The 26,762-nt window shown below is 36.4% G+C and overlaps 1 protein-coding gene across 1 annotated transcript; it reads left to right on the top strand.

Moving 5' to 3' along the window:
- Positions 1 to 492: 492 nt before the first annotated feature.
- On the top strand, positions 493 to 26,674 carry LOC129754499 (gustatory receptor for sugar taste 64f-like). Its single transcript, XM_055750611.1, has 5 exons — positions 493 to 601; positions 24,627 to 24,676; positions 25,176 to 25,912; positions 26,001 to 26,155; positions 26,217 to 26,674. The coding sequence occupies exons 1-5, from the start codon at positions 543 to 545 to the stop codon at positions 26,563 to 26,565; spliced, it is 1,350 nt and encodes a 449-aa protein (XP_055606586.1). The 5' UTR covers positions 493 to 542; the 3' UTR covers positions 26,566 to 26,674.
- The last annotated feature ends 88 nt before the right edge of the window (positions 26,675 to 26,762 follow it).

The raw sequence follows: 26,762 nt of genomic DNA, 5'->3' as shown, positions 1-26,762 counted from the left end.
AAAACCAACCTCCTCACAATTCATATTCATATTCAGATGTTCTCCCAGAATTCTCCCACAGCTCTGGACAGTAAACAAACATAGTTGCACGAATCAAAACACCAGTCCTTGCTCTGGCCAGGACAATTAGAGGCCAACCCTGTTCTGTGGGTTGAATGGAATCATGATAGGACAACGATTCATTCAAATGCATCTACCGTAGTTGAAGGAATACTGAGCACGTATGAAAGTTTTGCATGTAAATTGATACTTAGATTGCAATAAACATAATTGTTACACAAAAAATCAGGTCGTTTAATTTTTTTAGTTAAATTTCTGTCGAAAGTTAGAGGAATCCAATTTTAAATTTTTTAGTTCAATTTCTGTCGAAAGTTAGAGGAGTCCAATTTTCACTCTCGAACGGTAATATTTGTTTACCAGCCCGTCTAATTGATTCCTTGAACATGAACTGTTGAACACTGTTAACTTGCACCGGAACGACACATTTGGCTTTGTAGGTTTGATGAGCAAGGGTGAAAAGAACAGAACAGGCAAAGACGGATATGGCGAAGAAACTGGTTCAAGGAAGTAATCTCAAACGAAGGAACAGTAACTTGAGTGGGTAAGTTCTTTGTTTTATTTAAATTTTTAAATTGAAACTATTTCAAAACCAGTCCTGCAATTGCGAATAATCAATGCCAAAAAATATTAATACTTTTAACTAACTATCTGTAACAACAACAGAGAAAACCTGGAAAAAAGTAAATCGAAAAACATTTCGGGCAAAAAATATCAAAACGAAGTTATAAAAAGTACTTTTTCATAATTGATCTGCTATTATGTAAATTTTCGTATCATGAACTATCATGAACAAGAAAGACATTTAAATGATCATTCAAAGTGTAATATCAAACATTAAAAAAACACCTGCAATTTTCATGGTTATTTGCATTTTAGATTTGTTCGATAAAAACACAGAGGATCATCTGAGATTTGAAAAAAAGACCATTGATAACATAACAACTTGTATTTAAAAAGTTTTATCAATTTTTTATCATTCAATAAGATTTTTTTTATAGTGTTATCAATTTTTTATCATTCAATAAGATTTTTTGCCTTTCTAACAGAAAGGTTTGGTTATCGGTCGATTGGGGAGATCATTAATTATGGGTCTTAGACATACCTTTATAGGTACCTATCGACTCAGCTCGACGAGTTCTGTTGATGTCCGTGGATTTGTATGTGCCATTTTAAAAATGTCAAGAACGTTTTTGCGAAACTGGGCTGCGCAATTAAAATGATTTTAGTCTCAAAAGAATGCATTTTTTTTTTCTTCACAACCCTTTCAAAAACGGGAAAAAAACAAAATAGTTGAAACCGTTTTCTTTACCAAATACATATCATACTTATTATGGCATAAAAAAAAGTTGCTAGTGGCGCCTCGAAGCAGCAGCACCAGCAATCATTTATAAATTAGAGATAATCAAAAAAAAAAATTAAAATTTATTGACTCGGGAATCGAACCAAAAACCTTCAGATCCCAAGTTGCAAACGCTATCCAATAAACCATCAGCACGCTTGACTTAGAGTGGCTCAAACTCAAATAGGTAAAAGGCATTACTAAGACGCACCGTGGTCTGGGCAGTTTCTCAGTCTGCTGGGGCGAATACGGCAACAGTGTTTATATCTTACACTTCTTGCTTTTCAATGCAGCAAATGGCGGATGGGCGTTTCCTTCAGAGTCCGCCATGCCTATAGACACTATAATTTCATATATGAAATTATAGTGTCTATAGCCATGCCGGGTGTCAACAAAATGCAGAGCCGTACAGAAAACTGCGTTGGGGGGAATTTATATGAAGATTTTATGACCCTCGTTTTTTTACCCGTGTTGAAGAATGAATTTATGTTTATTTTTCATTTCTACATACTCATACATAATTTAGATTCAATTTCAGATGCAGAATTCAGATTCAGTTTTCAAATTCAGGATGCAGGTTTAGGAATTAAAATTCAGGATTCAGAATTCAGAATTCAAAATTCAGATTCAGAACTCATATTCAGATTCAGAACTCATATTCAGATTCAGAATTCAGATTCTGAATTCAGATTCAGAATTCAGATTCAGAATTCAGATTCAGAATTCAGATTCAGAATTCAGATTCAGAATTCAGATTCAGAATTGAGATTCAGAATTCAGATTCAGAATTCAGATTCAGAATTCAGATTCAGAATTCAGATTCAGAATTCAGATTCAGAATTCAGATTCAGAATTCAGATTCAGAATTCAGATTCAGAATTCAGATTCAGAATTCAGATTCAGAATTCAGATTCAGAATTCAGATTCAGAATTCAGATTCAGAATTCAGATTCAGAATTCAGATTCAGAATTCAGATTCAGAATTCAGATTCAGAATTCAGATTCAGAATTCAGATTCAGAATTCAGATTCAGAATTCAGATTCAGAATTCAGATTCAGAATTCAGATTCAGATTCAGAATTCAGATTCAGAATTCAGATTCAGAATTCAGATTCAGAATTCAGATTCAGAATTCAGATTCAGAATTCAGATTCAGAATTCAGATTCAGAATTCAGATTCAGAATTCAGATTCAGAATTCAGATTCAGATTCAGAATTCAGATTCAGAATTCAGATTCAGAATTCAGATTCAGAATTCAGATTCAGAATTCAGATTCAGAATTCAGATTCAGAATTCAGATTCAGAATTCAGATTCAGAATTCAGATTCAGAATTCAGACTCCGAATTGAGATTCAGAATTCAGATTCAGAATTCAGAGTCAGAATTCAGATTCAAAATTCAGAGTCAGAATTTAGATTCAGAATTCAAATTCAGAGATCAGAATTCAGATTCAAAATTTAGATTCAGAATTCAGATTCAAAATAATGTAGATTCAGAATTCAGATTTAGATTTCAGATTCAGGATTCAGATTCAGAATTCAATTTTTGTAAATTTTTTTTCGGCATATCGGTGAAAAATTTAGATTCATGAAGAAAGAATATCAGAATTGTAAATTGATGAAGATGTTGCGAAGTAAAGTATGGTGTACGTTAATAAGTTTTCCTTGCAAAAATGTTTTTTCACACTTTTCATCATCCGTAAATTTTCTCCTCACTTTTCTACCCATCTTTATCAATTTTCAATTCTGAAATTGTTTCTCCCAGAATACTAATTTTCACAGTTTTTGATAAATTTGCGATGACTTAAAGATCATTACGCATGAAAACACGATTTTGTATTGTGAAAACTTTTTTTCACAATTTTTCTGAAATTAAGGGTGCTGCATACTTTTAGGGGTAAAACCATACTACTAAAAGTTGTAAAATCCGAAATCATAAAAAAAAATTTTGGATGAAGAAATTTCAATTTTGACAAACGCGTGATGCAAAAAAAAACATATTCCAGCAAATGAAAATGAGATTTACAAGATTAAGAATTCAGATTCTGAATTCAGATTCAGAATCCAGATTCAGAATTCAGATTCAGAATTCAGATTCAGAATTCAGATTCAGAATTTAGATTCAGATTCAGAATTCAGAATTTAGATTCAGATTCAGAATTCAGATTCGGAATTCAGATTCAGAATTCAGATTCAGATTTCAGATTCAGAATTCAGATTCAGAATTCAGATTCAGAATTCAGATTCAGAATTCAGATTCAGAATTCAGATTCAGAATTCAGATTCAGAATTCAGATTCAGAATTCAGATTCAGAATTGAGATTCAGAATTCAGATTCAGAATTCAGATTCAGAATTCAGATTCAGAATTCAGATTCAGAATTCAGATTCAGAATTCAGATTCAGAATTCAGATTCAGAATTCAGATTCAGAATTCAGATTCAGAATTCAGATTCAGAATTCAGATTCAGAATTCAGATTCAGAATTCAGATTCAGAATTCAGATTCAGAATTCAGATTCAGAATTCAGATTCAGAATTCAGATTCAGAATTCAGATTCAGAATTCAGATTCAGAATTCAGATTCAGAATTTAGATTCAGAATTCAGATTCAGAATTCAGATTCAAAATTCAGATTCAGAATTCAGATTCAGAATTCAGAATTCAGATTCAGATTCAGATTCAGATTCAGAATTCAGATTCAGATTCAGAATTCAGATTCAGAATTCAGATTCAGAATTCAGATTCAGAATTCAGATTCAGAATTCAGATTCCGAATTCAGATTCAGAATTCAGATTCAGAATTCAGATTCAGAATTCAGATTCAGAATTCAGATTCAGAATTCAGATTCAGAATTCAGATTCAGAATTCAGATTCAGAATTCAGATTCAGAATTCAGATTCAGAATTCAGATTCAGAATTCAGATTCAGAATTCAGATTCAGAATTCAGATTCAGAATTCAGATTCAGATTTCAGATTCAGAATTCAGATTCAGAATTCAGATTCAGAATTCAGATTCGGAATTCAGATTCAGAATTCAGATTCAGAATTCAGATTCGGAATTCAGATTCAGAATTTAGATTCAGATTCAGAATACAAATTCAGAATTCACAATCAGAATTAAGATTTAGAATTCAGATTCAGAATTCAGATTTTTGTAAATTTATTTTCAACATATCGGTGAAAATTTAGATTCTTGGAGAAAGAATATCGGAATTGAAAATTTATTATGATTGATGTTGCGGGGTAAAGTATGGTGTGCGTTTATAAGTTTTCCTTGCAAAAATGTTTTTTTGCGCTTTTCTCTTCATTTTTCTATCCATCTTTATCAGATTCAGAATTCAGATTCAGAATCCAGAAAAAGAATTCAGATTCAGATTTAGAATCCAGATTCCAGATTCAGATACAGAATTCAGATACAGAATACAGATATAGAATTTAGATTCAGAATTCAAATTAGGAATTCAAAATTCAAAATTCAGAATTTTGAATTTTGAATTCAGAATTCAGAATCCAGAATTCAGAATTCAGATTCATAATTCATATTCTGAGTTCAGATTCAGAATTCAGATTGAGAATTCAGATTTAGAATTCTGATTAAGAATTCGGATTAAAGATCAACCTGGAATTTGAAATTGGAAATTATATTCAAATATTAGACTAAGTGTTGTAATTCAAAATTCAAACTTTAGAATCAGAATAAGATTTCAGATTTAGTTTCCAGAATGAGATTAATCATTTAATAGTCATATTACTTTCCCCTCCTTTTGTGAGAATTTTTTCTTTTATGCATGGTTGAGCTCTAAAAAAGGTATCATACTAGGCCACGTGCTACGGCTATCCATCAATATTGTAGTTGGTTTTACTTATTCAGTAAAAAAAGCATAAAAAAACAGTAAGATTCGAACCGTGACCAGCATCGTGAAAGTTCTGGTTGCTACCACGGCACCATTTCAGCGTGATATAAGTTTTGGAAATTCAACTGTTTAAATACCATTCTTTCCATACATAAAATGAACTCCTTTCCCCAAAAAACGTACTATGCATCATTTTTTTATATTGAGATCGGAATTTTTCGTGTTTGAATATCTGAAATTATACTTATATGATGCAGAGGGAAGGAATCTATCATGTGTATTCTATATTATTTTAAATATTTCCAAATATAACTTACACTCTGTTAGAAAGGCTCCAATCCACTGTTAAGTGTATTAAATCGGGTTTTTTATTTACTTGAATGGATACGTAATTAATTTAAATTTTGTTAAAAATTATAAATAGGTGCATCAAAATTCGTTGAAGTGCTTATATCCTCATTCACCTTGCTACCGATACACAAAGCATAAATAGAACAAATTCTAACATCGATACAAGCCCAAAAATGTTCAGAATACAGTCGGTACAGAGCTATGTGGTTTATCTATAGGTGCGGACAAGAGTACCGTTGCACGAGTGTGAGAATCAGTTTTTTCAATGTTTTGATTGCTACGTCACAATCGTTCATGAGCGTCTCGACGTTGAAGTCGCCATTCACCGACGGCATACAATGTTCCATGCAATTTCATAAATCACAATCAAAGCACCCATTCATTTACGCTTTTTTTCCTGACGCACAGCACGGGGCGACGGTTTTCGTTCTAAATAATAAACAAGTTTATTTGCGTCCCAAACATTCCTCCTTATAAGTCTCCATGGCTACATTTGGGCGCTTCACACTTGACTCCGTGATGGCGTCGCGTTACGTCACAATCGTTCATAAACAACTGTATGGATACAACGAACTAATACTAAAGTTTTTAGTTGTCCCCACCTATAGATAAACCACATGGGGTACAGAGTACATTGTTGCAAGAGAAGAAAACAACAAACCCATAGGGAAACCTTAACGGTCGGTGAAATTTAAATTTCTTGCGTAGCTTGCTGCGATAAGTTCTTTTCTTGGGAAGGAATATCGCTAGTGACGGGGTAGTGACAGGGAACAGCATCTTGATATGCGATAAAATGCACAAATAGTAAGGTAGAGGGAAAGTTCATATAACGCCCTATGTGGCTAATACGCGCCTCTCGTGTTTTGAAGAATCTGTTACATTTTAAGCCAGCAAAAGATTACCAATTTGTTCTAAATGCTGTAATAGGCGATGGCAAATTTGAATTTTTCCTTAAAATACCCCTAAGGGAACATCCATAAATGACGTAGCATTTGAGTGGGAGGGAGGGAGTTTGACTTTGTGTGACGATGTGTGACGAGAGGGGGGTAGGGGTTCAATTAAAGCTACGTATTCTTAATTAAATATCGAAAAAAAAAATCAAAATTGAGCAAAATTATGCCTATTTCAATCCAGTCTGAATATGTAGCTTTTCACTCCTACTGCCCGACTGTTTTCAAGCGTATCAAGGAGCTTACAAGCAAGAAATGCAAATTATATTTTGCTTCAAATGTTCTCCAAAAGGAGCATAGCAAAATCCACAAGGCCCCAGCCTCGGATAGAAAGATTCGTCCAAAGCTAATTGTAGGCAAAAGAGGACACGAAGCGCTGGTCATCACTCCGGAGGACGTTGGACAGTGGGTGGAGGCAGCTGACATCGCAGATGCAATTATTCCAGCCGAACAGACGATGGAGGAAAGCTGCCGAACGATTTCGACGCAACTGATTGAATACTTACTAGCTATCCTGTTTGTTGAAAGGTAGCTTGATTTTTTTTGACTGACTGCTTTTTTAAACTTCCATTTATAACTTCTTTCCCTTTTTCCGTTATTTCTTGTATTATTCAGCATAATAAAAGTAAAAATTAAAAACCGATTTCTAAAAATGGGTGGAGAGGGGGGGTTATTAAAACTACGTTATTATCTAGGGGGGATCTATGACTTAATGACGAAATGCTACGAGGGGGGAGGGGGGGGGGTATAAAAACTCAAAAAAAAGCTACGTCATTTATGGATGTTCCCTAAGTCGTGAAAATTGCACAATTAAGGTTTTCCTTCATTTCGATGTAAATTTAAAAACACTTTCAATAAGGCGTTACCAAGCAGAGACAAATGAATGAGAAAATATTTTCTGACACATCAATAGAGGAGAATCTTAGCTATGATTTTAAGCTAAAAAAATACTGAGCTCGCTAAGAACGCGCCAATATGCTGAAAATAGCATAAATTTTTCAAAACGATGAATTTTAATTAAAAGTAAACAAAAAGTCTAAAACCATATTTTGAGCATTTACTCAGTCCAAAAAATCTACTATAATTTTTTTTTTATTTTGGTTAGTCCATTTTGATTTTCTTTCCAGTCAAAGTGTCTGTAAGTATGGCTTCGTTTTCGGTCTTTATTTTATTTAACATTAAACAACTATTTATATCTACAGTAGAGTTCAGAGTCCATTTTACATAAAGTCATAAATACAATTACAATAACAGATTGTAATATTACAAATTATTTTTCAGTGTGCCTAACAAATAATTCTCCTTGATTATAATTACCCAATGTTTCAATTGGGTTATTCAAATTGTCAAATTGTCTTTGTTGTTTCGATTTCGATCTTGTACGATTTAAAGCACTCTGTGCTTCCAAGAAGCTAGGAGCAGAAGGAATGTTCACTAATCCTGAGTCAGATTCCGTGATGTTTCGGATCCATCCCTATTATTGGCTTTAGTTTCCTTGCGACTTCGTTAAGTTCTCTCTGAATTTTTTTTAAACTGCAGAATCCATCTCTTCAGCACTCGCGTCTATTTTCTCACGATCTGGATCAATTTGTGTCTCCGAAGCTTCCAACTGATGCTCCATGTTTTTTACCTGGCCGTTTCCTGCTTTCAAAATGCCCTCTTCGTTGTTCCGATTACACGATGTTTCTGCTGCGGTGATCTCAATATTTTCTTCGTCAAAAGCCGTCACTAAACATCGACTGGGTCCAGCAACAATTTCGCTGTATCGCAGAGCCTGATTATTCAACCTCTTTTGGACTGTAACACGCTGTGGACAATTAGCTTTTATGTGCTCTTTGCTTCCACAAAGAAAACATTTGTTAACTAGGCCCTCATAAAACACGCGAGCCTGAAAGTTTCTCACGTGTACTGTCGGATGAATTTCAGTTTTGATTTCCATGTGCATTCCACGCACATCTGTCCTGATTGGAAATCCTGTTTTCGTACCATATTTTTCCCTCACCATTCTTTGAATGACACCGAACTCCCGAAGACATCTTAAATCTCTTTGTCATCAATTTCAGGTGGTAAATTGAATATTCTCACGTATTTGAACACGCTGGATGCCTCAGAGAATGTCACATTAGTCGAACTATTTTCGTTGTAGTGGAACTCCATTGAAGATGGCAACCGCGACAACGTATCTTTTAAAAGTTTTTCGCTTGTAAATTTTAAATAAACACAGTGCTCTTTGGGTTCTTTGTGCATCGCTAAAAGTTGTTCACCGACCAAACGCATCTTAAGCTTCATAAATTGAAAAACTTCAAACACTGTAGGCTCAGCTTTTCCAGGTCCAAAATAAGTTTTTAGAGAGTTTGATCGCGCTTCTTCCATTTTGGATCCCATTGTTATCACACCACTAAATAAATGCTATTGTGTCGAACAAAGCAAAACTTAACAGTAGCTCGGCTACACAAGGCTAAATGAAAAAAACGACCACTCCGCTCGAAATCTGAAAACATACTTCTTCGGCTGCTTTCGGGTGTGTTCGGCTGCTAGGCGCGTAATGAATATACAGCTTTTTGCTTATTTGCAACACAGTTTTGCTCTGTGGCTTTGAATATGGTATTTAAAAATCAAGTTTTTGAAGCAACTAAAGGTATTTGAGTAATAAGATATCATAGGCATTTGTAGAAAACACTTTTCTTCGTCGATTATACTAGTTTTTTACACAAATTGTATGTGGAATACCTAGCAAATCAGCGATTCGTCTAGGTGGCGCAAGTTCCTCTACTTAAGGACGGTTAAAAAACCTTTGAAGAAGACAAATAGTAAGTTGGAGTTTTTCGAAAAACATAGTTTGAAATACCGGTTATATTTGTTCCAGAAATTATATAAATTTTAGAAATCTATTGTTTTTAATGAGAGTTGTTTTGAAAATCTTATTTTTTTTCTGTAAATTTAAATATTTTGAATTTAAATATTTTAACGGTATAATTAATTTGATTGCTAATTTGAAAATCTGAAATTCCTAAATTGTGAAAATTAGACATTCGAAAATATTTATTACTAAGATATTTTTGAAAAAGGTGGTATTCAAAATTTGAGAAAATCTGAAAAAAATTGAAGCTAGCATATGTAGATGAAAAACAGAAAAAAAGCATTCAGCATTGAATCATGATTGCTACAAAAATATAATTTTCAAAAATTTATAAATTCGTAAATTTATAAAAATGAATTTTAAGAAATTTCAAAATTTGAAAGCTGAAATAATTGAATTATTGAATTGAGAGATTTTACAGATTCGGATACTTATATTAATTGAGATATTATGGAAATTTTAAAAGAAACAATGAAGATTTTTTGGAAAATTAGAAATCGGAATGTTTAGGTATAGACAGGTATAGACACGTGTGCGGAATACCTGCAGAAGAATCATACCATGATAGGGGAAAAGTTCATATAACGCCCCATGTGGCTAATACGCGCCACCCTTGTTTTGAAGAATCTGAAACATTTTAAGCCTGCAAAATATTACCAATTTGTTCTAAATGCTGTGATTGGTCATGGCAAGTATGAATTTTTCCTTAAAATGCTCCTGTGTCGTGATAAATTCACAATTTAGGTTTTTCTTCATTTCGATCTAAATTTTAAAACACTTTCAATAAGGTGTCACCAAGCAGAGAAAAACGAATAAGACCATATTTTCTGACACATCGGTAGAGGAGAATCTAAACTATGATTTAATGCTAATAAATTATACCGAACTCGCTATGGTATGCTTTTTATGGGTATGTTCTATCACGGCCCATGCGCTCGTTATAACGCGCCAATCGAAGTAGGCTGAAAATAGCATTAATTTTTCAAAAAGGCCAATTTTCATTGAAAATGAACAAAAAGTCTCAAACCTTATTTTGAGCGTAAATTCAGCCCAAAAAATCTACTTTTATTTTTATAAATTTTTATTAGTCCATTTTGATTTTATCTTCATTCAAAGTGTCTGTAAGTATTGGTGTGTTTTCGGCCTTCGGTTGCTTTCGGGTGTGTTCGGCTGCTAGGCACGTATTGAATACACAGCGGCGCGTATTTGCAACACATTTTTGTTCTGTGGCTTTGAATAAGGTTTTTAAAAATCAAGTTTTTGGAGCAACCATAGCAATTTGAGTACGAGCAATTTGAGTATTTCTTCAACGATTGCACCCAGTTTTAACACAATTTGTACGTGGAATACATAGAAAATCAGCGGTTCGCTTAGGTGGCGCATAATAGGGCATGTCCCCCTACGAATTTTATACGGCTGCGAAAGTGATTGACTCATTCTTCAAAAAACACATACATCTGTATGTGTACGTATATCTACACGTAATACATTCATTACAAAACAGTTCACACGAAGCCATAGTGTCGGGTATGTTGTTGGTTGCATTGGAGATTCGCCGAATGCGTATGTGCTGAATACGTTGGAGAAACTGTGGTGAATCACATACATACATGTATGGAACCCCACCTATTTTAAATGGGAGGAACTCAAAATTTCACAGATCCATTTTTTACCCGAAAAACTACTTCATGCCAAATTTAACATCAATCGGATCAATAATTTCTGAGTTCTTTAAGAATACAGATACAAATTGTCTCTATTTTTCTAGAGATTTTTGGTTTTTTTTTACTAACTTTCAAAAACGATTAAACGCTTTAATCAACAAAAATACATCCAGTTTTTTGATATTGTGAAGGCTGTAACATGAATTTTCAAATACAATCAACGATAAAATTTGTGACTTGCCCCATTTGGAGCTATCGAAGCTCTAAAAGAGTCATTTTTCAACACAAATTGCCTTTCAAGTGTAAAAGGAAAACAAATATTGCTAACCAGTTTTCCACAAAAGGTGCGCATTATAATTATTTAAAATCTTGCTGAACAATTTTTTTTGAAAAAAAAATCACACTGCAAAGATATAACGAAAAAACTGTTTTTGTTGGACCAGCCTAATTTTAGTTATGAAAACAAATAGTCATAAAACTTTTTGTTTAAGAGATACATGTTTTATGTCTTCGACAAATTTTCATGAATTATCATGTTCTACAAAATTGAAGAACAATGTAGGCTTCTGTGTGGTATGTATCAGTATATTTGACTGATTGTTTATTACAGTGTATGAATGATAGCTGAGCCCTGGGGCCCATTCTATAACTGAGTGAATGTGAGTGTGTGCGATCCTCATTGAGAAGTCAACCGTGCTGAAGGTAAGTCCTGTTTGACCGAGTCTGCATGTTGGGTGATTCCTAGTAAGTATTCAGATTGCATATTGGCGACCGTGGCAGGTTTTATAATCGTGCATCGAACTAAAATAATAACAACCAGAATGCGACAGGAATCACTCAACGTGCAGCATTTGTGCTAACAGTGAAAAGTGACAAAAAAAGAAATCGGTTCAGACGCCATTGAGAGCGAACAAAGTTTCGGTAGCGCTAGCGCTCCATTGATAATTGAATGTTTCTTGTCCTAGTGTTGATTTGTAATGGCGTCGGATTGATGCAGTGTAATTTATTTTTGTTTGTTCTGGTAAAAACAAAAATGAAATATTTGAACACGAGACAAGCACCTTAGTGTTGATGTTAGCTCGGGACGAGCACCTTAGTGTTGATGTTAGCTCGGGACGAGCACCTTAGTGTTGATGTTAGCTCGGGACGAGCACCTTAGTGTTGATGTTAGCTCGGGACGAGCACACTAGTGTTGATGTTAGCTCGGGACGAGCACTTAGATGTTGATTTGAGCTCGGGACGAGCACTTAAATGCTGATTTTAGCTCGGGACGAGCACTTGAAGAGATTTTGAGCTCGGGACGAGCACCTTATTATTGATATTAGCTCGGGACGAGCGCCTAAGTATTGACTTTAGCTCGGGACGAGCACTTAAAAGGTGGTTTGAGCTCGGGACGAGCACTTAATTGTTGATTTTCGCTCGGGACGAGCACCTAAGTTAATCCGAGACTTGAAAGATAAAGTTTAGTTCGGGATGATATTGACAACAGAGCCAAGTGTTAATTTTGGCTGAGGACGATTACTTAAGTGTTGATTAAAGTCCACACCGAAAATCTTAAAAATTGACTGAAGCTCGAGATGTGAATTAAATTATTGATTAGCTTTTATGATACAATATAGTTATTCTGGTGCGGAGGCATCTTCAATGTGTTTTGCCATGTTTCAAAAGGGAACGTGTATAATAGTTTTTTTTCTTGAATTTTTTATTCGAAACAATCATGTTCATCAAAAATTCCTTAACCCTAGTTATGTTTATTATGGCCTATATTTGTTTAAAAAAAAATGGAACTATCTCGAGACTAGGTAGAAAAGAACTATTTGGAAATTTAAATGTACCTTCTATAAGCTTTCCAATAAAAAAAGATTTGATGCCGCAAAACTGATTTGGTATAATTTCGGATTTTCAGACTTATTATCGAATTCTCCAAAATGTCAAGCTCTGGAAAATACGTTCGTGCTCCAACATACGAGAGCGAAGATGAATACGTAAATGAACTGGAAGTTTCCAGCCCAGGAAGGTATGTCCGTCTTAACCAAGCTAACGACAATGCTCACCGCGATGATGAAAGTGAACAAGAAAACGACCCCTACGCTGTTTATTATTCAACTGTTGATCCGGATCAAGAAGCTCAAGAACTTCGGCAAAAGGTACTAGAATTAGAAAGAACTATTGCCGAATTGTCGGGTACTAAAACACGAGATTCCGAACCCAGTAGTACTCCAGTTCCAACGCCGATTAATGATGTCAGCTCCTCAGTTCTACGGTCAACACCAGCGATTACGACAACCGTTATGTCCTATGATACTAGTGCACCCAGCATTAGATGGGACAACATTAAACCGTTCCCAAGCGGTGTACCAGCGAATAAAATGTGGGAGGCTTGGACAAAATACTTCGAGAATTTTGAAATTGCAGCCTTATTGTCCAATGCTCATGATCCGGTGAAGCGATCACAACTGCTGTATTTATCCATCGGGGATGAGCTCCAAGGAATCGTTCGAGCGGCCAAATTGCGCCCTCTTTCGAATAACCCCGATTGTTACACTATTTTCGTCAAGAACATCGAAGGGTACTTGAAAGCGTTGACGGACACTTCGGCTGAACATGACATGTTCTCTTCCATGCGCCAAGAGAAAGGAGAATCTGCGATCAGTTTTCACTCCAGGTTATTTGTACATTATATCCTAAAAAACAAAAAATATTATTTTTTTTTCTTAATTTAGGCTGATGGAAAAAGTGTGGCTTTGTGGTTACAGTCCATCCGACCAAGATCGATTTGTCCGTACACAGCTGCTTAAAGGACTCAGAAATCGTGAGCTGGCAAAAGCGGCAAGAACGTATGGCCATGACACTAATTTCATCGTGCAATCTGCGACGCGAGACGAAGCCTTGCTGCCAGAGTCTCCGTTGGGGGATGATTCAACGTCTGTTATGGCTGTATCTCGAAGGTTTTCTCGTGACACTGGGACGACACGCAAGCGCAATAACACATACGATCGGAATGAAGGGTTCAAGCCAAAACGATTTCGAAGTGATCAACCTTCTCTGCAACGGTTTGAAAGGTGTTCCAGATGCAACCGAGCAGCTCATAATGGTCAACGGTGTCCAGCGGAAGAAAAGAATTGCTATTCTTGTGGCCGTCGCGGTCATTACGCTTCAACATGTCGTAAGCAACGAATCAACGCTGTGGAAGACATGTATTTTAGATCCAATCCTGCTCAACCCGCATTAGTCAGTCCTGAGACTCACGCTGATGATCGGAAAGTGCAGGTAAACAGAGAATAAAATTTCGTTATTGAAAAAGCATCATTCTTGTGATGAAATAAATTTTTTCTTACCAAATAATGCGTTTTGATGTTTTCTTCATTTTTCATTCTGGATCTCATGACTTTTGTTTGATATTTCAGCAAATCAACGCACTTTCGCTTGGGGATGTGCTAGTTGATTGCGCTGTTGGCTCGTCAAGGCCTATCAAATTCCTCATTGACTCGGGTGCAGATACCAATGTAATTGGTGGGGAGGATTGGCGAGAGCTTGAAAACCAATTTAGAGCTGGAACTGTCTTCCTTCATCCTACTGAGGTACCATGGAACAAAGGCTTGCGGGGATATGCTGCTGATAAGCCAATGGAAGTAGAATATGCCTTCAAAGCCGAAATTCGGGTAATTGGACTTGATAAACCTGCTGTTGTTGCCGATTTCCTTGTGGTAAAACAGGGTCGCTGTTCGTTGCTCGGTAGGAGTACTGCCAGTGACATGGAACTCTTGAAGGTGGGAGCCGATGTATACAGCTGCGGTCAGGTAGAGAAAACCAAACTGTTTCCTAAGATGCCAGGAGTGAAAGTGAAATTTTGCGTTGACAAGTCAGTCCTCCCGGAGAAAAACGCCTACTACAACGTACCGGCTGCTTATCGCGAGGCTGCTAGATTGCGTTTGAAAGACATGGAAACGATGGGAATAATCGAAAAAGTTGTTACTGCACCGGAATGGATTAGCGGGATGTCTGCGGTACCGAAAGGTAAGGACGACTTTCGTTTGGTCGTAAACATGCGCGCCCCAAATAAAGCGATAAAGCGCCAGTATTATCGTTTACCTCTGCTAGAGGAAATGATAGTTAAACTGCACGGCGCCAAATACTTCTCGAAATTAGATCTATCTAATGCTTATTACCATTTAGAGCTGTGCAATGAATCGCGTGATTTAACCACTTTCCTGGCTGAAGATGGGATGTATCGGTTTACACGTCTGATGTTCGGGGTAAACTGCGCGCCCGAAATTTTTCAGCGGGAAATGTCGCGTATTTTGGAGGAAGTTAATAACAAAATTGTTTACATAGATGATATTTTGTTGTTTGCTGAAACACTAGGAGAACTGCGAAAGACCTTGGCTCATGTTTTGCGCATTTTGAATGCGAATAATCTGACGTTGAACACATCTTAATGTGAATTTGATCGAACACGTATTAAGTTCTTAGGCCATGTGTTGGACGAGTCCGGATTCAATATAGACGATTCGAAAATAAAAGATATTAAGAAATTCCGCTACCCAAATTCTACGTCAGAGCTTAGAAGTTTTTTGGGGCTGGCTTCGTTTATAAGCCCGTACATCAAGAGTTTTGCTGAAATTTCTTCCCCATTGTGGACAGCAGTTTCTTCCAAATCCTGGATGTGGGGCCAGGAACAGAAAAATGCATTCGATCTGATCAAAAATCGTATTGAACACTGCACAGTCTCGTTAGGATATTTTTCAGAAGCAGACAAAACAGTCCTGTACACTGATGCCTCTCCCAACGCTCTGGGAGCGGTGTTGGTTCAAGAGGATGGTAAGCGAACTCCTAGGATAATAAGCTTTGCATCAAAGGCCCTTACTACTACCGAAAAAAAGTACGCTCAAAACCAGCGAGAAGCGTTGGCCGCTGTATGGGCGGTGGAGCATTTTGCCTACTTTTTGTTGGGTAGGCATTTTATCTTACGCACCGATGCCAAGGGTATAACGTTCATACTAAATCGATCTCGGGAAACAGCAAAAAGAGCCTTGACTAGAGCTGATGGCTGGGCGCTAAGGCTCAGTCCCTACAGTTATGATGTAGAGTTCATACGCGGTTGCCAAAATATAGCGGATCCCTCTTCTCGCCTCTATGAAGGATGTGATGACGCTTTTAATGAGGACACAAGCCCATGGGAAATAGCACATCTTGAAGCTAATGCGACGCAGTTCCTAACTGAAGATGAAATTAGGGAGCACACTGCTTGCGATAGTACCCTTCAACGGGTTATAGATTCTTTAGAATCTGGAGATTGGCCTAGAGACTTGAAGAAGTTCGAATCAGTTTCAAATGACCTGTTTGTCAAAGATGGTATCCTTGTGAAAAATGGATGTGTGGTTGTTCCTGAAGATCTACGAGAGAAAACCCTTGCAATAGCTCATTCTGGTCACCCATTAACAGCTAAATTAAAAAGCATTTTACGTAAGTGCGTTTGGTGGCCTGGAATTTCTGCCGATGCTGAACGATGGGTGGAATCCTGTATGCATTGTGCTGCTAATGGTAAACCTCAAAAACATACGCCTATGCAGCGGATATTTGCTCCAAAAGCTGTGTGGGAGACCATAGCGATGGATTTCAACGGACCGTACATGAAATTTGGAGGGATATCCATCTTGGTGATTATAGACTTAAGATCTAGATATGCAATAACTAAACCTGTGAAGTCCACTGCATTCGAGTACACGAAGAAGGTGTTGGATATCGTGTTCGAAAGAGAAGGGTTCCCAAAGTCCATCAAAACTGACAATGGGCCTCCGTTCAACGGTGAGGAGTATGAGCAATATTGTGCAGATCGGGGCATAAAAACTATTTTTTCGACACCATTTTTTCCCCAACAAAACGGGCTAGTAGAGAGCTTCATGAAGGTGGTGAATAAAGCCATGGCAATAGCAGTTGCAAGTGGTAACAACTACATTGAAGAACTTCAGAATGCAGTTCAAGCATACAACGCTGGAATTCATTCTGTAATAAAGATGTCACCGGAAGATGTAATGATGGGCCGGAAGATACAACGTGGTTTACCTTTGTTAGCACGTGGAAAGTCGGACTTCGATGATCAACTTTTAGATAAGAGAGATCGCGAAGTGAAGTTAAAAGGAAAAACTCTTGAGGATAATCGACGCGGCGCTAAAAGAAGTTCCATCAAACCTGGGGATACAGTAATTCTTGAGCGTCAAACTAAAGCCAAAGGAGATTCAAGATTTCATGTGAAACGCTTTACAGTAATAAAAGATGATAATGGTAGTTTGCTGTTAGCTGACGATGAAGGCCGTAATACAAAGCGACATGTGTCCCAAACAAAGAAAGTTCAACCTTGGAAAAAGAACTCTCACACAATTACCAAGACGCAGCTTGATGATGAAATTCCACAACGTCCTGTAAGGGCCTGCAAAACCCCATCGTATTTGTCTGATTATATTCACTTGACGGAAAGTTCTAAAAAGTAATATAAGTTAAGCGTTAATAAAATCAATATATTACTCAAGATAATTCGTTACATTTTTTTTTTAAATTCTTATTCGTTTCTTTTTCTTCCTGGGAGAAGGGGGAAGATGTGTGGTATGTATCAGTATATTTGACTGATTGTTTATTACAGTGTATGAATGATAGCTGAGCCCTGGGGCCCATTCTATAACTGAGTGAATGTGAGTGTGTGCGATCCTCATTGAGAAGTCAACCGTGCTGAAGGTAAGTCCTGTTTGACCGAGTCTGCATGTTGGGTGATTCCTAGTAAGTATTCAGATTGCATAGCTTCTATCTAAAGATTGCTAGATTGCCCGGTTTTATCCGGGTTCGCCCGGATATTTTATACAAAATTTGAAAGCAGTCCGGCCCAGTTGCCCGGATCTCATTTGAAAATGCCCGGATTTTGCCCGGATTCATTCATTTTATTTTAAAGGTTTTTTGGAAACCTAAACCCTTCATTTCATGATTTTTGATATTTGATTTTTCCTCTAAAATCATTTTTAACAGTTGGAAATGATGAGTACATAAAGAAAACTATTTAAATAAAATACGATTTTTCACTTTTTCCATACATTAATTGTTGCAAATTTGTTACTTTATGAAAAGAAGGGTTAAATACGATTCAAAATCTTTCGATAAGTTTTGATAGATTTTTTTGCCTGAATTTTGCTAGGTTTTTGAATAAAACTAGCTGACCCGATGTGCTTTGCTACACCTTATAGAAATCAATAAGTTGCGTGAAAATAATTTTGTTATAAATGAATTTTCGATATTGTAAAATGAGAGCTTTCACATCAAATTATATTTGGAATACAAAGAAGATTGGATTCTCTGAAATGATTTTTTTTAAACTGGATCTGAAATTGTTTTTTGATAATGGGTTTAAATTTGATATTAGACCTCGTTTTTCTTTTCCTCTCTCCCCTGTGGAACTCCCGTAGGAGGGAGGGTCCACGAACTGCTATAACAACATTATTTGTTACCGAATTCATTCAAATTTTACACATGGCTCCATTTGCTTGATCAGTTTTTGAGCTATACTTAATTTCCTTCTTCCCGTTTCTCTTCTGGAAGAAGGAAAAGTCTTGAATCATAAAAACAAACCTCTCATATGTAAAATATGGTTTCTTTAGCATGAAATGTTTTAAACTATGCGATAAAACCTTCTCCATTCCCGACTCTGTACTATACGGAATATTTCCGTTGAAAAAATAGAAACGTTTTTCGTACTCCTACCTTTTTTTCAAACTCGGATCCATTTGTTGAATAGGTTCTCAAGTTATATAAAAAATTGTGCGGAAATCCTTTTCCCCTCTCTTATACCCCACTGGAAGGTGAAAAGGGTTTTTTAATAACCATGGACTCATTTCTCGTACTTTAATACTCTCTTTAGTAAAATTTGGTCGAATTCATTTGATGAGCTCTTGGATTTATCAAAACAAACGTATGATGGCACCTCTCTTCTCTTTCCTATCCGGAAGGGGAACCAAATCATCTTAGAATTTTTTTTGTATTGAATTACTTTTCCCAATTTGTTGCCATCTGCTAGGTTAGCACTCGAGTTATTAAAAAAAAATCAATGGAAGCTTCCCCTTCCGAATCAATGAAAGGAGGAAAAAGCCTTAACCTTCTGCTATATTATTTGAAAAATAAGTTCTCGAGTGATCCAAAAATATGGTATGTCAACATCCCTTCTCCTTCCCTAAGTTATCATGTACAATGGATTGTTAAGAAAGTTTATATGACTTGATCAAATATGCACTTATCTACATTTACCCCACAATCATTCAGATTGTTACTTTTTTTGGCATTTTCTGATCAAGGCATAAACGCAATATTGCTTATAAGCATAACGTAATATTTGAGTTTTTTTTTTAATTCAGGATACATTTTTCCTAATTATTTAACTCCTACCACACTGCACAAAGCTAAATTCATGAAAGTGAGTCGGAAGAGCAGCCAAAAATGCGGAAGCTTTACCTACATGATCAAACGAATTTCAAAGTCCGTTAGTGAAGTTATTATTTTCGTTTCAAGTTTCAAGCAAAAATAAAGTTGAATGATGAAATATATGCTCAGGCTCAGTAGATAATTTTTACAATCTATCCAGCTCGACAAAAAAGGCATTCAAATACTGACAAAAAAAAATTTAACCAATACCTTGTGAAATATGTTTTATTTCTGAATATTGATCAAAATAACGGAAGTTTAATAATAAAGCCTGGGTGAACAAATTGAGATTTTTTATTAATATCTGCAGCTCTACACTCAGAAAAATACTATTATACATGCCATAAGATTCTCTTATGAAGTGGCGCCATAAGAAAAATCAATGAAATTCATAAGATAATCTTATGACGCGAATGAATTCTGCAGATGAACACCTACTTCAATGAGAGGTTGTTGCTTTTCATAAGAGGGTCTTATAAAAACAGGATATGTCACGTTTGATGCGAAAAATTCAAAACAATTGATGTTAAAAACTTATTTTATTGTTCGGCTAATTTGTTTGGTACATACATACATTATGGTCACCATCAACAGCACATCAATACCCGGTTCCACCGGTTCCGGTTTGTTCGGCCGCATACGGTCCAATGACTTTGGTTTTTTTCCCGTTCAACGTGCAGAAAAGTAAACAAAAAACAAATTAAAGTTTTCAAATATGCTCAACGATTACTAAAAATAAACTTCATTTCAAACTTACCATTTAGAACAATAACATTAATAATTCCACAACTTCGTTTGACGATTGGAAAATGACTGATGGAATCGATGTGTTCATTATTTTCCCTCAATACCGTTTCTTCTATTTTTCATAAGAAATTCGTATGAAAATTGAAAGAATTTCATAAGACTCTTATGAAAAATTAGTTTTGACGCAAAAAAGGGGTTCATAAGACGTATCTTATGAAAATTATAATAAGAATTAGCCTGAGTGTATGTTCCCATTCGGCTGAATAACTACGGAGCGAACAGCGCTCTAATTGAAATTTTAAGAACTTTCAACCGCTTTGCCGAGTACTTCGACTTCGACGCTTTAAGAGCTACATACTTTCCGAAGAAAAATTTTAATGTATTCGAGAACTTTGTAAAATCAAGTAGTTTTAATTTATTAGTTGATAGCTTACATTAGGAAATAAACAAATAAACAAATTAAAATCAGCCGGAAAAGTTACCGACAAAAATTATTAGTTTTTGATGAAAAGCAACCTATCTGAATTTCTGTGATTCGATCCAAAAGGTTTTTGACGATTATCTGTGATGTTTTTTTCTTCCAAAATTTGATAGAAAATTTATAACAAACATCGATAAATTGAAATATTTCACTTATAATTCGCATTCCACGTTACCAAAGTCATAATACAGCTTTACAAATCCTACCCTAATGATATCTGAATAAGATTAAAGATTATAAAAATCAGAATAAAAATCCTAAAACCATGAAGTTTTGAAGATAATTGCATAAAAAGATGTGAAATTGCACTTTTTTCTGTGATTTCGACAACCTTGTTCAGCATCTCGACGCAATGATCCAATACAGAACTTCAATTCAAGAAAACGAAATTTTTACCATTTGTAGGAAAAAAAATCTAAGCTTTGAGAACAAGTTTTAATTGTGGAAAATAATCACAGAAAGTCAATAAGCGGTTCATCGTTCATCGCTAAGAAGATGGTGATTTTTTTTGAGTAAATATATATTTATCACACTCTTAGTTATGACTGTGTTAAACTCCATAAGATTTTTAAATGGAAGGGATGACAAATAGTGCCATCAGTTTTAACAAAAATGTTGTAAGAACGAATGTTCGCCAAGAAGTAATTTTAAAAATTGAGAGAAATGAAAAATGACACAGATTTAGTGATGTACCTTTTCAATATCGGGCATTAAAAAAGTCGTGTTGAATTTTTGTTTTTGAACACGTTAATTTGTTTTATCTTCCCTTTTTCAGATTTGTTTTCGCCAAAAATCTGTTGTTTCAATAAATGACATAAAGCTCTGCTAGTTATTAAAAAAAAATATTTTAAGTGCAGCCCGCCGACCAGATGTCAAATTTAAATTGACCCCTTGGTTCAAAAGGTTGCTCACCCCTGAACTAGAGTGTGGTTAAAAATTCTAACTGCCCAACATTAATTTTATATTTTAACATAAGAGTCTCAACTGTTAAAAGTTATCGACTATACATCAGTAAAAGTTAGATATTCAGATAAGTTAAATAAACGGAAAACTTTATTTGGAAAATGTTGAAAAAAGCAATCTGGAATGTGCTGGATTCAAATCTGCAAAAGCATTGCCTTTACATTCAATTTTTTATCAATTCAAGTAACGTTTTTCACACTTCAAGAACAAATTCTATCAGAAAAGTAACTCGACTGAAGAAAATTAGGTAGATAAACTAAAGACACTTACAATGATGAATCAACTCCTCCTGTTTGGTCAAGATTGATGGTCGCCCTGTCCTTTTTAAATTTCTCAAACCTGGGGATCTGAAAATCTACGTTTTGCATGATTGGTTGCACAATTTTTAAGTAACGTTTACATGTGTAAATTAAAACTTGTATGTTTGTGTGGGAAAATTGAATGTTTTGTTCTGAAAAATCTGTATCATAATATTTCTTTCATTGAAAATGGGATTTCGTGCAATGTTTCGCAGTCGCAGTAATCCGTACTGAAAAGAGGTTAGCGTATAGAACTCCGACAGATTTTACCCTGATTTGACAGGTCGCACGAATGTTCAAGTTCGCACAAATGTCGCAGTCATGAATGCGCAGTCCAATTTCATGCGCTGCGATTAATATTTGTTTTCTCTGTGAAACCAATCTTTCTAATAGTTTTTGTGCCAATTTATAAATTATTTAAAGGAAATTTTCCGCTGAACAACTTTTGTTGAAGGCCGTAACTTTGTATCGTACAAGGTCAACAATGCTTTAGCTGTTGAATAATTGTTTATTTGTGACACTTTACCAACGCTTATCTGCTGTTGAATGAGAGTATGTCTTTTGGTGTTGAAAAACAATGACTTGTGAAATATGTAGCTCAGTTGGCACGTCAGTTGCTTCCTGAGCTAATGTCCGTGAGTTCGAACCCAATTTACTCGATCACAGTTGTACCGGATAAGTTTTTCAATGAATTTCCGCCAATTGCATCGTCGCGAATGGCACAAAGATGTTAAAACGACTCAAATCTCGACCATTAGTCGCGAGTGACATAAAGATGTTAAAACCAAGGGGGGTATATAGTAGGTGTACTGATCAACAAAATTTTCGAATCAGCCATGTTAGGGTTTCAAATTGGCTACCATGGACACGTTGCGTTTGTTTACCAACAAAGTACTCGAAGACGAGGACATTCGCAAAATAATAAGCCTGTTGGAGAGTTTATGTAAAGGGCTAAACGATATCTGTCCGGAGGTAGGTACTAATCAGCTAACGAACTGAACTGTTTGGCTCCTGGGCCGGCTCACTTTGAAATTTTCTAGCCGAAGTTCTGCTGCTGCTGGGAATATCCAAGAAATATCCAGCCCTCGCCAGCTAATAGTGGACCGAAAAAGATGCAGTTCAGAAGTAGTTATGTCGTATGCCTTGAGAATGTGAAGTCGAAGAGTAATTTTGATGTAATTTTCTTTTTAGGATCTATTTATGGCAGACGAGGGTTCAGGTATAAATCTTGAATCAGAATGCCAGTCCAGATGATAAAATTCCTGGCAAATACAAAAAAAAGACCAGATAATCATCCGTCAAGAGGGAGCTAAAAATAAACCAAACTGTAAATAATGCTCAGAAAATTCCGCTGGTCAACGCAATCAATCCACCGAATCCAGTTCCGCAGGTGCTTAACAGGTCACATAGACAGCACCAACCCAGGCAACTATGCAGCAGATTTCCAGACCCTTCCGGGACTACCTTTCTATTCTTGATTCATTTTGGTAAGTTCAGTAATTTTTAAATTTCTTCAAGTGTTCTGCGTCGAATGATGTAACAAATATCCTTAATTAAACGATTAAATAAAAAAAAGAAACGTGTTCTTTATTGAACATAGAAAAATAAATTAAATTTGGGATTGGTTTGGAAGAAAGGAACAGATCTCGGGAAGAAGCCATCTCGAACGTTCAGAAGCATCTGAAAAACAAACAGCAAATCACAGGACGAAACCGTTTCGAACCTACAGGTGAATTGGACAGCTGTTTTTCTGTCCTGAAATCGTCCTGTAATTTCAGCTGTTGAAAATACAGGACGGAATTGTCTCGATCACAGGTGAAAAGATTAAGTGTGACGTTAACAAATAGGTAAACACTTTTAGAATATCCGGAATGATATGCGGCTCAACTCGGTTGGTTCCAGCGGTGAGTTTTGCGTTCTGCCACCGCAGAAACAGGCTGCAATGTTTTCCGATTGGCTTGAATATCCTCACCGACCCTGCTGTTGTTACTACACACAAATCCGGCGTGTGCGCTCGTTAAGGATGAGCTCGGGCTGCGGGTGATCGGTTGTCAGATGACTGCTAGTGTCAGGGAAGGATTCTGGTATTCAAGGGTTTTGTTTGATGGCTGGTTGATCGCGGATATTAAAAAACCTTTTTGGTGTTGGCTATTTAGAAGCTGGCTAGTATGGGAAACACCGGTCCAAGGGAAATCAGCTGGTTTGGAATTTCGGGTTGGTTGGCTTCGAACAATGGCCGGTGGCTGATGGAAACTGACTTGAGGACACTGAAAATGAACTCTGATTAAATTGAATCATCTTGCTTCACCAAAAAATTTTTTTCTTATGTTTATAAACAAAGATAACGAGCACCACCAACACCCGCGCTCTCCTCGCCTACTTACTGCAAAAGTCAGCAAACCTTCTATTGAGAAACCTTGGTTAAAACGACTATAATCGAAACAAAAAAAATTGAAATACAACCAATTCAACAGACATCACTGCGGAGTAATACTTTATTTCCAAATAACATTGTTTCGTTTCTTTTACTTCTCTGAAAATAACTTTTTTGATAGACTCATTTTTTTAACTAAAAATCTTAACTTCCAATTTCAGGTCTAGTCCAGATTTGGTTCCCGTGAAGCAAAAAGGCCGTTTCAGTTTTGGTGAGTAAATTTTGCCAGCATCTATAATCTCTGCCTACATTATTTCATGAAATGCAAAATCTAGAAGAAACTTTTAACTCAGCATTTGTCTCGGTCAATAGAAAAATCGGATTCTTTTTTAAATCGATGGGACTCTTTCTAGTTTATTCTGAATCAATGGAAATTATAATACCAAACGGCATTGTAAGAAATTATTTTTGTTTCCTCTGCTTAACCTCAACTCGAGGATAGGTGTAAACCAACCTGTTTTCATCACCAGGTGGCGAAGATCGAAAGAACGCGCACTAGTTCATATTTCATACATCAAATTTTACTAATACAGTAACATTTGAGTTCATTATCACCTATGTATGTACGACTTAACCCACTTAAGGATTTATTTTAAAATTCATGCATTCAAAAATTTGATTGTTATGAAAGCAAATTAAATTGAAAAATCGACTCGTTTAAAAAAAAATCCAGCGATTGAAGCATTTTTTGAAATATTTTATTCCCATAGGAGAAATCCAATTCCTCAAACGCGCAACGAGTGACGATTGGATACGGGACGGAACCTTTCACGATGCTGTAGGTGGAATGCTTACGATGGCCCAGATGCTTTCCGTAATGCCGGTCAGTGGAATCATGGAACGAGATCCGGCTAAGGTGCGCTTCACCTGGCTAAGTAAACGAATAATCTACTGTTACGCTGTTTATGCTGGAACGGCATTTCTCGTTATTACTACTTTGATTCGATTCTTCGAGAAGGACTTCAGCTTTGGCCGTTTGACTACGGTTTTCTTCTATTCGTACAACCTGTATGGGATGTACTGTTTCGTTCGGGTGGCCCAAAAGTGGCCGGAGCTGATAAGGAAATGGCACGATACCGAGCAACTGCTGCCTCAGAGCACTAACATTTTGGAACGAGGAGTGTTGGCCAGGAAAATCAAATTGATATCGATACTGCTGACAACCCTGTCCCTTTTGGAACACTTACTTTCAATTGTATCGGCTGTCTTCTATCGACCCTACTGTCCGGAAGTTCCTGACCCGATGGAGATGTTCTTCAAGGCGAACTTCTTCTTCGTGTTTCAACATTTCGAGTATAGCAATTGGTTGGCTTTTATAATCAAATACCTCAACGTCGTTTGTACCTTCGTGTGGAGCTACATCGATTTATTTGTCATGGTAATAAGCCTGGGGCTATCACATACCTTTGAACGGATCAATGATTTCATGCGGAAACATAAACGGCAGGTAGTAAAAATAACAATTGTTTCAAGCACATTTTTGAAAGATTTTGTATGTTTTTTTTTTGTTTTTCTCTCATCTTCTTAACTCTCAGCCCATGACGGAAGAGTTTTGGGGTGACCAGCGCAGGAATTACCGTAACGTTTGTGATCTAATCCAGCATGTAGACGATGTGGTTTCTATCATCACTATGCTCTCGATTTCCAATAATTTATTTTTCATTTGTGCATCAATACTGAACAGTTTGAGGTAAGCTAAATAAAATAGGCTAAAACAAATCTCTGAAATAGGATAATCCTGTTTTCGGTAGCTCTCATCCAACAATCGTTCACACCATGTACTTCTGGTTTGGGCTGACATTCCTGATTGCTCGAACCCTGGGGGTGACGATGTGTGCGGCCAAGGTGAATGATGAGTCCCGGAGGCCCATCGAAGTGCTGAGAACGATCCCCCGCGAAGGTTGGTGTCTGGAGGCTAAACGATTCGCAGAGGAAGTCGTGAACGATACGGTGGCCCTAACGGGAATGAAGTTCTTCAACATGACCCGGAAGCTGGTGCTCAAGGTTACTGGATCCATAATTACTTATGAACTGGTGCTAATTCAGTTCCACAAGGAGGAACCGGCGGATGTTGATTTGTGTAAAATGAAGAGGGCTTAAAATGTGTTCGAGGGTTTTGGACCAAATTGTTCAAGTGCACGGGTTTTGATCACCGTTTTCTTCTTCGGCTGCGTTCACTTGCAAGAGCACCAACTCATAAGTGACGATCGTACCAGATATCTGAAATAAAAAAAAACACGTGTGGTTGAGTTTGATTCGTGAGGTGTTATAAATGATGGAGTACCTTCAAAATTAAC

The sequence above is a fragment of the Uranotaenia lowii genome, chromosome 3 (genome assembly GCF_029784155.1).
Source record: "Uranotaenia lowii strain MFRU-FL chromosome 3, ASM2978415v1, whole genome shotgun sequence".
NCBI classification, from domain to species: Eukaryota; Metazoa; Arthropoda; class Insecta; order Diptera; family Culicidae; genus Uranotaenia; species Uranotaenia lowii.
This window is presented reverse-complemented; position numbering and strand designations above follow the sequence as displayed.

Coding starts and splice junctions, on each gene's coding strand:
- LOC129754499 (XM_055750611.1), top strand. CDS start 543: ATGGCGAAGAAACTGGTTCAAGGAAGTAATCTCAAACGAAGGAACAGT. Junction 24,677..25,175: donor AAAAGGCCGTTTCAGTTTTG/GTGAGTAAATTT, acceptor TTATTCCCATAG/GAGAAATCCAATTCCTCAAA. Junction 25,913..26,000: donor TGCGGAAACATAAACGGCAG/GTAGTAAAAATA, acceptor CTTAACTCTCAG/CCCATGACGGAAGAGTTTTG.